The 16,445-nt window shown below is 30.3% G+C and overlaps 1 protein-coding gene and 1 pseudogene across 1 annotated transcript; both read right to left on the minus strand.

Moving 5' to 3' along the window:
- Positions 1-8,055: 8,055 nt before the first annotated feature.
- Positions 8,056-8,531, minus strand: LOC141695773 (protein EARLY RESPONSIVE TO DEHYDRATION 15-like). The gene is made up of 2 exons (XM_074499992.1): positions 8,207-8,531; positions 8,056-8,069 (listed from the first exon to the last, which is right to left on the minus strand). The coding sequence occupies exons 1-2, from the start codon at positions 8,529-8,531 to the stop codon at positions 8,056-8,058; spliced, it is 339 nt and encodes a 112-aa protein (XP_074356093.1).
- Positions 8,532-11,353: 2,822 nt separating this feature from the next.
- LOC141695774 (protein transport protein SEC23 A-like) lies at positions 11,354-15,075 on the minus strand (annotated as a pseudogene).
- Positions 15,076-16,445: the final 1,370 nt, after the last annotated feature.

Here is a 16,445-nt window from a genome sequence, read left to right on the forward strand (position 1 = left end):
TGATGGGATTACCAAGAATGATAGTGAATTACAATGCGGTTGTAATATTAGTAGTGTATAGAGAAGTCAGTCATTTTCTTTCCCTCTCTATTTCTCTTCCTCTGTTTCTTTATCTCAATCTATCTTTCTCTTTCTCCCTCTCTCTATCAGTGATAGTGATTCTATTGTAAAATTGGTCAAATGGTATGTGGATGGAACAGTGGTGAGGAGTCAAACTCCTGTGATAATTATGTTATACAAGGAATCTGAGTTTTTATTTGAGATTTCGGAAAAAGTGATGTTGTAGGTAATAGAAAGTTGGCAAGAAGACACCTATTGTTCACCCGGGTATAGGGTGAGGTTTAAAAATATTTAAAAATAATATTTTACAGCTATTTTGTTACGTGTTAAATGAATTATTATGTGCTTAATAATGTTAAAATGTGTTTGTCCATGATTTAATATGCGGTGAATGTATATGTGGTCCTGTAAGGACCAGAGTATTTTTCGGATACTCATTACGTGTTTAAAATACATTTATATGAAATTACTCGCAATCTGGACGTGTGTTATAGTGCGTTTTTATCGAGGTACTTGTTTTGAGGAGATAATTTACGTAGCATATTTCCGTGTTAATTTATTTCCGGGGCATAGAAAAGGAGTTTGACGGCGTTGATTACTCCACATGGCATTTCAGCATGTATATGTTTATGGCCATGAATTTCGGATTTTTCTGGAGGTATTTTCCGGACATCAGATATTCTCTTCGGGGTGATCAGAATTTATTTTAGGTAACGATTTCAAAATTCCGCTATCGTATTTGGGTATATTATAGCATGTTAGTGTTTATATATTTATTTCAGAAGTTTTAGAAGTTTTTGTAGAAGTCGCTTTTGGAGGTATCTTTCATTTCTGGCGTGTTTATATGTGCAGATAGAAATTATTGTGTGTTTTAAATTTATTGATTTTATTAGAGTAGAGTTGGATTATATTGTTTGAAATTGATTTTGTGGGGTTCTGACCCCGGGAAAAGTCCGTCTTACAAATATGTTATTTCGAATTTTTTTATAAAATATCTATTTTAATTTCAAATCATTATCTTTTATTATTTTTGAAAATTATAATTTGAATTAATTATTTATAATTTATTTTGATTAATTATTTATTCATTTAATTAATTGATTAATTCATTTAATCAATTAATTTTATTTATAAATAATTGAATGAAGTGTAATTATTTATAATTAAGCCAAATAATATTTTAGAATTATTTTGAGCTTTTAAAATTATATAAAGGTATTGTATATTAATTGAATTAACCTTATTTTATTCATAATAAATACACCGTTCATCCATTTAATACGAAATGAACGTATCTAGACTCAGAAAAATATTATGCTTCTATTAAAAATACTTTCGAGACATAAATCCTTTTATTTAGAAAGGTCTCTTGTTTTGCAAGCCAGTTCTAAGTCACGTATTTATCGAAATGTCATATTTTGACTCAGTTTCAGTTTTAAACCAACCAAGTCATATGTTTTGATGAACTAAATCATGTATTTTATGAATTATGTGATATGTGAATTATATGTTTACTGCAAGTCAAGGCAAATTTTCTTTTATGTTTACTGCAAGTCAAGGCAGATTTTCTTATGTGTTTACAGCAAGTCAAGGTTGATTCTTACTATATATTTGATTGTTGATTGAGATTGAAAATAGGTGGATAGTCTAATAAAAAGAGAAAATGTTGCCGAATTTTTGGTAGATTTCATATAAATTTATTGGATATAAATGAGTTTATTATATAAATAAATTGTCAGTCTACATATAATTGAAACATGTCTACGTGCGTATATGAGTCAAGAGTCTTTTGTCTGATTGTTTTCTATATATGTGGGTTATCGTTTGGGTAGACGATAGAGTTTTGACGCGCAGTTCGTCGAGTAATTATCATGTAGACGATTAAGATTGTATCTTTTAATTATAGATGTGAGTTGTTCAAGACGATCAAGACCAGACTTTGGGATCCAGGGTAAAGTTGATCAGTAATGCATATCGGGCTTCTAGCAATCGCAGGAACATCATATCAGTGAATTATTAAAATAGAAGACATCAATGTCATGAGATGTCAGAACGAGTCAATTGTGTTATTGTGAGTGTGCTTAACTGCTAAAAACCAATGGCAAGTTTTCTTGTACTATTCTAATTCCAGAATAGTTAAATGTTTTAGACATCAAAATGATTTGATTTTGATTATGCAAGTTATTATACACTATTCTAATTTTAGAATAGTTATATGTTTATAGATTTAGATTAAACTGTTTTATAAAGCTTTTGGAAGACATTGCATGCATATAATCATTGGGATTATTGAAGTCGTGTTATTCTAGCAATTGTTCTGCTAGTATATAATTCATTTCCAGATAGATAGTGAATTACTATGCTGTCCCTTTCACTCTATACAGTAGAACTTGATATTGATATTTAGCGAAAAACTAATCATTCTAGTTATTTCGCCATCAGTTGTTGAGATTACTCCGGACCATGAGAAATGGGGAGTAGATTATGATAGGATATCGATTGATTCGATTCCTTAATGACGAAAAATTATTTTGATTGAAAGATTCGTAAGTGGCCCGGGAGGACGGTCCAGCATTAGGGCGTTGTGTTAACTGAAATATGTTAACACAATTTTGTCCTTTGGCCACAGTGTGCCTTTTTATTAAAGTACATATCAGTTGTGGCCGGTATGTAGCTTTTGTCTCATTTTTGGGATCTGAATTCAATGAATTATGATCCAGCTCTATCACAGTGGGTGATCAGCATGTGATAAGGCATCCGCCGGAATATTGTGATTCCCAATCTAAAAATTATTGCTCACTATTTTATAAGCTTACTGTTAGCTTCAGTTATTATGATTTAAAATGTTCTGCCCTAGTGCAGATGTCGGCTTTTATATCAAAAGACCATATATATGCTATAATGAACTTGCTGAGCATTTATTTCGCTCATACTTGCCTGTTTTTAAATTTAACCTTCCAGTGAGGAGTAGCTTGCACTATTTAACGGACTAGTGTAAGTTCTATTGTGTAAAGTTGTTTATTTATATATTAGTTATGTTATCTTATAGTTGAGCCTAGTATACTTCTTTTCGAAGTTATACTAGTAGGTTTAGTATTGAGTTGGAATTTATTGAGAAGAGTTTTAAAAGAAAGTGAAAAAATTATTTATGTAATTTGGATATCTTGTTTCTAGAACTGTAACCTAAAAAGATCTTGGTGTAGTTTGGGGTCACATATGCGATATTTCAGTTGCTGACATTTATTTATTGATTAAAAATGTTATGTTGTATTGAGGTTTCATCGTGACGACCAAATCCTGTGACCCCGGATTTGGGGGCGTTACATATTTTTATTCTAAATTCAGTTATTTAATATTTACTAAAGATTGATCTAATTACTTAAAAGGTAAATTAGTTGAGGAATAATAACTTAAATATTCTTTTAAAATATAATTACTCGGTATTTAATTATTTAATTATTGTTATTAAATATTAAATGTTTAATAAATGATTTAATATAATCATAAAAACCTATTTTTAAATACTTTCCAAGTTTTAGAAAATCATTCTAATACTTTCGAATTGTCAAAAAATATTATCTCTACGTATTTTAAATATCTTGACTATAGTCAAAAGAACCCCTCTTATTTATTTATCTGTTGACAACAGTCAATTCACATTATCTTAGTACTTCCTCCTAAAATTCTTAGAAGTACACACACACACACATATATATATATATCAACAAGAAAAACAATTGGGGAACTTCGATGTGGTTTGAGTTTTTGGGATATGATAAGAATTTTCAAAGGACTAGGAGGGGTCTAGTATTTTGAGTATTAGGGAGACTATCAAAGGTACCGTGGGAGAGGGTACTCTGTGCACTCAGGAATCTGTGAAGTATGTCTATACCCGAATGGGACACAATACATAGACTGAATGCGGCCAGGGTGGTAAACGGGATACGAATGTGTCGTCCTTCTACTATTAGAAAAGGTTATAGATTTTTGTATTACGACTGATCATCGTATGTGGTGGCTCCGGTGAATGTCCCATTTTTCCAATTGGAATTGAGATGCAATACCATAACTCAAGCCTAGGTGCTACATTTACCATTAAGGTATTTATAGACTCAATAAGTCGATCAAAAATATTGTTTTGAAAAGAGGTGTATGTCACCAAGAAAATGATTCTCATGGGTTTATAAATCAAGAACATTGTCAAGATATTTTGATATTTATAAAATATCTAATTTGATTAAAAAGGAATATGTGTGTACCACCAAGTTTTCAAATCGTTCTATTATATGATGAAATATTATTTTTTGTATATCGTTTTCGAGAATATAACTTGTGTATGTGTGTGTGAGAGAGAGAGAGAAAGATTGGATCTTTTGGATTATTTATTCAGTAAGGATGGCGTGACGATCTAAATTCTTAACCCCGGAATTGGCGGCTTTACAGCTAGGCCACATCCTTTCTTGTTTCACTCAGAAGCAGAGCTTCTGCTGTTTTTATTTCTCTTTATTTTTACTTTGACACTTATAATGTTTCATACAAACAAAAGCCTTATATATAGGATGCAAAAGATAGGTTGATCTAATCGCCTGCATCACCATATATGAGTACTTAATAACCCAACCTATATGGACTATACATCAATCCATGTTTCTAGACTAAGTGAATTATTTGACACATTACTAGATTATCGAACTCTTCAAAATTGCATGCATATGTTTTCCAGCAAAACCAAATTGGACAAATTATAATAAGTATACAATGAGAATCCAATAATCTTCTAGGACGTTATTTCTCATTACTGCAATAATTATCATCATTGCTGTTCAAGAAACAAATGCACTTAACCATAACCTAATATGTAATGAAAAACTAATTAGATAAATTATTGGGCTTATGTTCTAAACCCCTTTAATTTGGAGGGTTAACAAATCACTTGAACTCAAAATTTATAAGTTTGCATTTTCCCATGTGCTGATACATTAGATTCGCATGTCACTCTTTCTGCAATTTATGTTGTCTGTTATAACATTACAAAAAAAATTAGTAGATGATTTTTATACTTTTTTCTGGTCCTTCAAACTTTCTAAACTAATTCTTTATTGTTAAGATAAAATATGCAATTAAGTCATCCTTCTAACACTACTACATAGTTTAAGGAGAGCGTGTAATTTAAAATTTACCAACAAAAAGTTGAACGAATTAAATAAGTTTACCAACAAAAATTTTGAACTAATCTGAGTAGACGATAAAGTGTTGTGATTATAATAGAAAATTTTCTTTATAACATATTTGTACGATTTTTTCTTTAAGTTGATGACGTCGTTATAAGGTGAAGATTATTTAATTATCTATTTATTTATTTTAGATATTATTTGTCGTCTAATGAAATAAGATTGGAGAACCTTCGAGAATAATAGATATATCAACGTTTTCCTTTCTAGAGTCTTCCTTTATGGATATATTATAGATATTAAACACCGTAATCGCAAATATGGTGAACCTTCGAGAATAATCGAGACATTGGCATTTTCCTTTCTAGAGTCTTCCTTTGGGGATAGATTGTAAGTATTTAAGCGTTGTAATCACAAATTTGTAGCTATTCTTGAGGTTCATCAAAATTTCTTTTTATATTCTTTATAGTTTCTCTAGTCTCATACTTTCTTAATTTTCTACTAGAATTAACTAATCTTGCATTACAAAGTTCATTAAATTGTGAAATCAACATCCAAACACTTTGTAAGAAATTACCACCATTTCTCATTAGTTATTTCATTTCTTAACCTCCCCCCTCAAACTCTGCTTCTCTCTCTGTTTTCTTGTGTTCATAACCCTGTTATTAATCACTTTGTTATCTATCACTTTCAGAATCTAATTCCAGATCTTGACAACCATTTTTTTCAATTATTTTCCCTTTTTATCATTAAAAAAACCAGCACAAATATACATCCTTGCTTACTGTATGTTTTTCCTATACATGAAATAAAAAGAATCCATCAATAAAGTCGATAAGGCTTATTTTCAGAAACATTGGCCAAAATCTGCTGATTAAACATTTCGAATTTTATTACCCATCTTATAAGGGTATATTTCTAGAATTGAGAAAAATATCCATTCATCTTGTAATTCATATATTGATAAAGCCTATAAATAAGCAATGAAGAAGATGCTCCAAAATTTTAGATACTTATCCGAAGTGGAAAGGGATAAATTAAAGGTAAATTTTTAATTCAAAAATTGAAAATATTTTGTCATTTCTTTCTTTACCGCGAGTTAGGAATCTATTCATCAATAGTGATAGCTGTAGTAAGTGGTAAAGGAGTACTATTCCGGATCCATTTGATGCTATAAGAATCTTTGAAAACTTTAAGTCAATAACAAATTACGATAATATGGTGTGAATCTCACTTCCATTCACAAAACTCGCAGATATATATATGGGAAGGTAGCTTTGGGGGCAATTGAAAACATAATAGGCGTATACTCATTTGATATTGATATGTATCACATATTTACATATCTTTTTATTGTTTATTAGGTCTCATGTCAATTATATCTCTAATGCGGAGCTGAAAATTGAAGAGTTTTCAGCGTGATTTACCACATTAAGATAGCAGAAGTATAGATAATAGATCGATCTTTTTATATAATAATGGATGTAACATTCTCTTTATTTTTTAATTTCATTTGGCAACCTTGAATTTATCCGCAGGTAATGAATGGCTCCCCCTTGTTTGTGCATACATCCCAAATGTTGTGTATGTGGCAAGAGATACGAAGATTTACGAAGGGCTATATGTCACACGGAGTTCATTATCTGCCACCCAATTACCTGTCATTGGCTTCTCCACTGCAATCCACAGCTGCACCGACTGCTTCTGCCAACATCACATATGGTAAGTGAGCAACCAGCCGCATGCACCGACTACACCGAGAGAGAGGGAGAGACTTGTGTAGTCGAGAGCATTTTTATACAATTTTTGGTGTTTTGTCCATCATTTCCTTTCAAATTTGATCAATTTTTACTTTATTTCTTCTATGTAACTGTATAAATCGGTGAAAAATTGTAAAAGTTAATAAAGTTAATCATAAATTTCATGGGCCCGTTTAATTTGGGCACGTGCGGAGCTAGTGTAATCTATAATTGAAAAATGATATTCGACTCAATTGTTTCTTGCTTTTTACTCTTTGCATTAGTACGTACTAGGGATTTTTGTCCGCGCTACGCATTCTAAATAAATTTAAATTTTTTAAAATATATTAAATAATATAAAGAAAAATGTTAACGTAACTTTTCAGTTGAACACGAACACAACATTACTCTTTTAACCAAAAAAATGACGCGAATATAATTTTTCATATATGATAGAAAAATATATTTAAGATACTAAGACAACATAATAAATGTAAATTTATTTATATATGTTTTTTACTCAATGTAAACATATTTATAAAAAATAACGAAAAATATATTTATATACGAAAAAGTTTCTTTATACTGTCGACCCGATTATAAATGTAATAATTTGTTTTTTGAATATAATGTATATATTTATATGATTATAATTAACTTAAAAAAAGTTTGTTAAATTTTATACTCTCATAACTTTTTGTAACATCTAATCTCATTTTTGAATATACAATAATTGAAAGAGTACATACATCTTATGATATCAAATTATCATATCAAATATGAATCGAGGGAGCCAATCTTAAGAAGCCAACATTCAACGCAAATGCTGGATGCGACGATTACAGGATTTTTGGGCTCACAGACTTGGCTGGATTCTCTCAATATTATTGTAATGTGGACCTGAGACTTTGTTCCTTGAAAGAATTTGACGGGTTGAGACTTAAGCATCTATTTTAAATCAACTTCATGTCCTGGCTTGCGCAAATAAAATTTAACCAATTAATGTGGAACTTTAGTATTAGAAGACACTAATTTATTTGTCAAATTGATACATTCAAGACTTACCACTTACAAGTACCTCTATACTAAATAAATTGTACTGTACATATATGCAATGCACTTTTCAGCTTAGAAAGCACAGGTATAACAGAATCATACTCAATCATTACTGGACCCAGATAGTACTGTGGCTAGCAAAATTTATGTCAAGGCATATTAAGTCACTTAGGAACATACCGCTTCCAGGACTTTCCTTCAAAGCAGACGAAGATAACTTCTTATTTCCTGCTTCTGCTTCAGATAATTGTATAAAGTGCTCAAACTGTGTTTTCATGTTACAAATTTCTTTCTCAATGCCAAGATCAATGGCATCAGGAAGCAAGTCGACAATGTCTTCCAAGTCATCTTCATCATATACAAAAAAAACACCATCCTCATGTTGCTGGCTGAGCCAGTAGTTATAGAACCATGTCGGGGTTTTCATCAATTGCCACCATTCTGATGAGAAGCCCTTCACTTGACGAAGAGCAGCTGAAATAAAGAGTGGGCCATTTGGATTCATGGCAGACTTTTCTTAAGAGATTCATTTCATTCTTACCTTTTGAAAATTGAAACAAAAAAACACAATGCAGAGTAGTAACTTAAGACTTTCAGTTTTTCATTGAGAATATATTATGTCTAAAATACATTGTAGATATAACAATGCTTTATCTGTTTAATAACAATGTAAATTCATTATCTGGAGGATACGTACTACATTGATCACGGGGTAGTAATTGTACAAACGGATCTAAACATATAGACTGTACAAATTTTAATATATAACATTTTACATTGGCACAAATAATCAGTTTTGCCTAATGTGCGTAATTTGATTGAATACAAACATCATTTTTTACAACTCTAACATGGTTTTTGGTAAACATTCTTTAAAGTATCTTCTCAAAATGAGAAGATAATCAGCATATTCTTTAAAGGCACGTCAAAAAATTCAAGTAACATGACTGTTGAAATCAGAAAAACTAAATAAAATTGATAACTACCATTCAGTTATTCTAAATTGCGGTAACTGTTTAATTGACTAGAAAAGAACTGCCCCAAAACTACTGGACATACTCACACGTATATATACCTTTAGGTGTTTTTTTATATTTAGATGTATACTACAAATTATAAAATGACTTCACGAAGTGAAAATAGGAAGAGATGGTCAGGCATAAAGAATGTAGCGAAGCAAGAGTTGCAAAATTTGGCTATAACGTGCGCATACTTCAATAATGACATGGAAGAAACAAAGATTTTCTACTTAGAGATGTATGCTACAGTGGAAAACAGACAATCTGAATTGTTTGCTCGTTCTGTTGGCCTTGAGGAACAATTCAAGTAATATTTAAATGTGTATCTGATTTTATGATTTATATTGCTTTATATTACAAACTGAATGGCATTACTTTCAATGTTTCACAGCGAAATAGAAAATACTTTGAAGAATGGATCAAGGAAAAAATGTGGAGAGTCATCACAAAGTAGTACTGAAATTTTACATTCTTATACATGGAATTCACTCAGATTCCTAGATTCCTAGGTGATTCCTAGGTAATAACTTACAAAGTTATTAACAAATAGTGCTAGAAAGTGCTATCGTGGTCACCATTCCAATTCCATTTATTCAATACATCTCTATTTTCGAACAGAAATTATTTGAGTCTCTAGTTGGAACTTAAACTAAATTATTTTTGCTTCTGAAATTCAAAAAATTGTGAAGTAAATATTAAAAAAAATATGTAACTTAATATAACTTATAAAATATGTTGTGTAATAATGTGGAGTACAAAATGATGTTATTGATAAGAGGAAAAGACCTCGGGTCTTAATTCAAAAGATGGATAATAGCGACTACACTCCTTAAATTTGTTAAGTTCCCAATATGCATTTCATAATTTATACATAAATGTGACTAATAAATACATATTTTTTATTAATGTGGGACGGAGTATGTTAAATTAATTATAATTTTCTCAACATTTTGACTCAATTAAATTAATAAAAATTACAAATTAACTACTTTGACAACTTGTATTAAATTAAAATTAAAAAATTTATCAAATTATATTTGTTTAAATAGGAAAACCTAAACTTTTTTCTTTCATGTTGTCATGTATGCCAATCCCGCAATTTTTAATTTGAAAAAATATCACAAATTTGGTTTAAGAGTTATTACCTAATTCATTTATCTTTAACTCATATTGATACTAAACTATCTAATAATAGAAAAAATATTAAGTTAAAAAGATATATATAAAGAAAAATACTTTTTATAAATTATTTGAATTTAAAATATATCATGTAACAGTTTGACTACTCATTTATATATAGCTGAAAGTTATTTTTAAAATGATTTGTAGAAAATCTTAAATTTTTAACAATCTAAATTAATTTATACAAATAATTAATTTAGTTTTTAGAAAACAAATATTATACAAACAACTTTTGTACCCGAGAATATGAATTTATTTAAAAAAAACGCAAACTGTATATCAAATGATGGAATTAAAGTAAAAATATGGAGAGTATAAATAAAAGGTATTTTAATTACTCAAAATATATTGTCGTGATACACTAATCACTATTTCAAATTCTGTAATTATTTGATTTTTTTAGTTTTATTTATTATTCTTAAGAAATTAATAATTAACATTATTTATAAATTATGTATCTTAACTTACTAATAACGTGAATGAAAGTTTATTTAACTCTTTTTTAAAATCTTTAATGTATACTGGTGCTTTGGAAATAAAAAAACAAATCATTTAAAATAAAATCATTTGATTATACAATGCAATTGAAAAAAATTATGAATCTTTTTTTCCGATATGACTATATAAGGTTTAAATAAAATTATGTTATCTATCAATTAATAAAAATATATGAACTAAAAAATACGAAAAAAATGTTTATCAAAATTTAGTCATTTTGAAATAAGTAATTTGCAGTTAATGTTTATTTTGCAAAAAAAATATTTTGCATTGCATTTGAAATCATTTTATATTAAGTTTTCATTCATACAAATAACTATACATCAGTTCAGTCCCACAAATCTTTAAATTATTAATTAACAACTTATAAAGAGAATTTTTTTTGCAATTTTAATTCAGTGTAATTGCTTTGTATAATTGAGAAGGGGAATTTTACGTGTCTCTCACATTTTGTTTTATGAATCTTTACTATTATTTATGAAGAAAACTTAAAGATAAGAAGTATATTAATTTTTAATAAATTTGATGAAGGTTAATGTTTGAATTAGGTATAGTATTTCCCAATTAGTTAAATTAAAATAAATGAGGAAAAGCACGGTATTTCCCACAGAGCGAAGTCCCTCCAAATCAGCAGTGGTAATGGTATTTATATAGATGTTTCAAATATGTCTTTCTTTACTTTCTTAATCTGTACATGCCACCATATGTATCGAGAACATAATACAGAATATTACAATCTAACAACCTACATAAGAATAGTAAAAAATTACGGGCAAAAATATATAGAATCATAGGTGTAACTCGTATACTCTCAAGAAGTAGCATATGCCATATTTCACCCAATTGCTTCCATTTTTCACACCATACGCAAGTGTCTAAAGTTACATGTGCTTTTAAAAATCATACGTCTGAGTAGGTGTGTTGTCCTAAATCCATGTGATTTTTCATAGATTGCGCCAGAGTTGATGAAAAGCCCAAGAAATCCTACATGGCCCTATCGAACCAAGTTAAATAAATTAATAACCATCATAACATATATAATTTCTTCATCCTAAAGCAGACACTTTTTTGTAACATGACATTTTCGATGTTATTTTGAGACTGTACATTGTTATCTGAGTCTTGCCCTATTTAGCATGATCTAGTAGTGGATGAAGGATAGTAATATCCTTAAGAGAAACATCTAAAGGAGGGAAAGAACTACTTTTTCTCCATTTAACTAACAAAATAAATATTCTGTTTCCAAGTTCTAATAAAAAAACTCCAGATAACGTATCAAGTTTCAGGCTCCAAGAGCATTCCACATCCTCAATAAAAAAGACTGATTCTGCACTTTTGGTAACACTATTCTATTCCAGATAAACATTCCGTTTCTAAGTTCTAACCTTTTCAATTCTTCATACATTAGAAAAATTACTTCATAATCAGCCGACACTAAAATGCTCTTCATTACAAAATTATAATTATTTATTCAGTAACTATTCCTAAGATTAATATAGAGAAAAATTAGATTACATGAAACTTTGCAAGCTCGTCAATAAACTCACCAGGCTATAGATCAAACCACTAAATTAAATTTACTCACTTTAGTATCATAATTATATTTTGAGCCAAGATACCACAAAAATTGCAAGAATTTATACCCTCAATTCTCTGGCTAAATGCTCAAATCATCAATTTATAGCGTTGACAAAAGAAGATAACATAGTTTTGTACCTACATGTAAATATGATGTGAAACTCTAAAATTCATAGTCATAATATTTTTAGAAACCTCCCGCTCTAACCTTAAGTAAAATTGACCACAACTGAATTCAAAGTTTTAAAAAAATAAAATATGAACATGGCTACAACTTATACAATTCTAAAATAGAGATAAAATGGAGACAAAATGGAAATTTGTTATGTTTCCTTTATTCGTTTGCAGTCTCCTTTTAGATAAACATGAGTCATATTTTTAACATTGTGTTATATTTGAACTTAGAACAAAATGTGGAAATTGTGGATGTGGCAGGTGACATGGAGGTCGGAGGAAATGATAATACTGCAAAAACCAATGTTGGAATACCAAATATGGAGATGATTGGAAACCACAATCCAGATGATGCGTAAGATGAAATGATTCTCCAGTTTTCTAAAGGATTTGTTGAAAGCCTCTTAAAATCTAGATGTCATGGATATCACAAACTGATTTCAAATAGCTAATGGTATAATTGCAAGCATATGTGTATTCTAAAAGTTGTTTTTAAAAAAAGTTAACAACAAACATAGATATGAAACAATATACTATGCGTATTCACATCCTAATTCTAATCCGGATGCTGACAAACCCTGATTCAAAAATAGAGAAAAATAAAAACAAATAGAGAAAAATGAGATGTTTGAGATTTAAAATCAAACAGTTGGTGTACATACCTTGATTTGTGATTCTATAACCACCGTTGTAGAATTAATCAATCCATCATCATCTTCTGTCTAAACCAAAATTAATATAGGTAAATAATAATAGTACAAACATATTAAATCTATACAAATAACAATACTAAAATTACATAGAGGAAGAAGTGAAGAGACGCATAAAAAGGAGAAATATGATTTACTAACCTGTTTGTTCGTTGTGTTGCATTAGCATATGAAACCCAATTAAAATCCGCATGTGACCTGCAAAAAGAAAGAGAAAAAATGAGAATCTAAGATTTGAAATTTGAGAGAAAAAGAGTAATTGACGTGTATATATCAATCTAATTTAACTGAATTTACAAATCAAGAAAGTATGAATTCTAAGATTTTGTCATCGTCGGACTATCAAGTTATGAGTTTGAGATTTAATGGTGATCTATGGTGAAATCTCCGGTCAATCGAGAGAGAGATGAAGAGAGAAGGAGATAGAGAAAGAGAGAGATATAACAAACCGGAGACAATTATGCATGATTTGATTTTTTAAATTATTTTCCATAGATAGATTGATTTTGAAATTCAAAAGTAGCTAAATATTAATTAAGATGGGTCAATTAAAATTAATTGGATAATTCATGGATATAGAAAATTATATAGGATTTGGGTTATGAGTAAATTTATTTAGCCATGGGTAAATTAAGTAGTAGTCATTAAGATATATAAATTTGCAACCAGACCCGATGTAAAAATCATAGGAATATGAAAGCGCATACAAAGAGAAATGGCAGGGGCATCATCCAAGAAAATTTTCAACAAGAGCTATTTCAGACATAATGATAGATATGACGGCCTGACGGGGCATTGTGAAGAGAAATTTAGGACTTGGAAGGGAGTTATATCTGCACTTTCATGGGTGCTTATTGTAGTCAACGAACAGTTAACAATTAAGATTAACTCTAAACAAGTTGGAGGACCAAAAAGTTAAACAAATTAACTATAAGGTGACCATGCAGTCCCGATTTCGGAAATAGTGCTTGTTAATTCAACAATATTGATACTGAAAAATGTAGCTTTCCGAAAAACATGTTCAAAATTAAAAAGCAAATAAATAAACTTCAGTGGAATACCAACCAAATGAAGACATCCGTGCCATGGTCAAGAACAACTGCTGAATCAGGCTGCATAACAAGGTCTTGAGCTGGCAGTTCTTCAAAGGTGCATCGGGGTGCCACCCTGCGAACAGACAGATCCAAAGACGCATTCACAAATATATTGCGCAACACAAACCTCTCATCTTCATGAATTGCAAACTGAAAGTATACATAGTCGCCTTTCATGGATAACGCAAAGCACTGCATTTCTTCAACATTAAGCATTTGTACAGATCGAGAACTGTCATTTTTAAAACTTTCCTGATAATGATAATCTGTATTTGCCTCTTCACCCCGACATTTTACCTGAGTTATAGGAATATCATCAGAACAGCGCGCACCTCCAACAAACCATGGGAACCAGCTGCCCTACTAGAAGCCCTCTGCAAGTTTACACTGAAGGCGTCTCCAAAGTTATCATGGAGTATAACAACACCTCCAGAAGCTTTTGCAAGAGGTTGCAAAATAGGAACTTGTACAGGGCACGTTCCTGCATTTAATATATCAACCACTATGTCCTGTTAACGAGCCTCACGGCCAAGATTCTCCATCCATTTTAATGCTGCCTTCTCCAGATAAGGATAGTTGGGATGACTAAATCAGTGTGCCACTGATCCAGGACCATGAGTAGTTGGCCCACCAGCACAGACGATTACACGACTATTACATCCAGCTCTCTTTATATCTCCTCTTGGAAGCTCCGCTGATGGTCCTTGAATTACTGCAAGAGCAACCTCAACTGCGGTGCCCAGGCAACGGTCTCTGGAAGCTTCAGGAAAATTTAGCTCGTATGGCCGCAAGGATGAGATTATTCAAACACTAACGTTTATAAGAAGTATTTATCTACTTATCACTTATTAGTCAGTTATTTATTTTAAGTCATAAGTTACTTATTTTAAGATTTCTCAAATGGGCGCTATATATAGCAAAATGTGATATGATGATCAGGATGCTAAACTGATGCAGCTGACAGAATCACTGAAACAACAGCTATAGCGAAAACTAAGAAATAAACTGAGCTCTCTGTGAATATTTCTAATAGTATCTAAGAAGAAACTGCTTCATTATCTCTCATGTAAACGTGTATTCTTATCTTGAAAAAAAGACTTTTAAAACAGAAATCAGATCCCTACAGGTTACAAGCAAAGCAATGCTACATAAGGCGAAAGGTGCTTTGAGTCACAAAACCCTCTAATATCCTAGTTGTGACTTGTGAGGCGCTAAGATGAGGTATCAAATCAATTAATTATGTTAAAAAATTATTTGAAATTTTAGTTGCAACTCAAAGATGTAAAATCATAACAAAGATCAGACATCAAGTAAACCATAAAATCAAATAATTATCTTTAAAAATAGGCTGGAAACTGAACCCAAATGGTAACATTCCAGAAAATATTATTATTATCTTGGTAACGTCTATGGTTTAATGCAGTTTAATGATTCATATTGCTATCTATATTTTTATCATTAGTATATTCTTGATTGTTGATGCCTTACATTCAAGTTATTTTTCAATACTATAGTGAACTTGTTCATATTAGTTTACAATGTCTTCTCCTTTACATTTCAAAATTCATGTTGAGCGATTTTTTTTTGTTACATAAAGAAATTTATAATTTCTCCTATTAAAATATATGTCAAAGGTGCTGCACAATAGTACTAAAATACCAAATTTTGGTTATCACCGTATAATTTAATCAATTTATTTCATCGGGTTCGATTTCCCGCAGGGCTAAAACTACATAATTATACAACAAAAATATTTTATTTCACTTTTTTGGTTGCACCCCGGGTTCGGTCCATATAATTACATAACGAAATATGTTTTATTTTTTATATATTCATTCCATACTTTCATCCTAATTTCAATTCAGTTCTCTGTGACTATATTATTTCAAATTCAATTATTTATATCTATAAATTTTTGAAAAGGAGTTATCCAAATTATAACCATGGATTAATTAATCAGCTGTGTTCATTTCAAGAATGAACTTATTTCTAAATGCACCTTAAGAACTACAACGATTACTGAGTAGGTTGATAAACGCATATATTTACTCATCTGTACTTCATATAAAAGCTCAACTGGACATCCTCCGTCATTAGTACACGATATGGGCCAAATAATAGAACTAATACTGTGTGCCCGATCTGTCAGTAGCAGATACTCGCA

This window comes from Apium graveolens, chromosome 11, assembly GCF_009905375.1.
Source record: "Apium graveolens cultivar Ventura chromosome 11, ASM990537v1, whole genome shotgun sequence".
NCBI classification, from domain to species: domain Eukaryota; kingdom Viridiplantae; phylum Streptophyta; class Magnoliopsida; order Apiales; family Apiaceae; genus Apium; species Apium graveolens.

Coding starts and splice junctions, on each gene's coding strand:
- LOC141695773 (XM_074499992.1), bottom strand. CDS start 8,531: ATGAATCCAAATGGCCCACTCTTTATTTCAGCTGCTCTTCGTCAAGTG.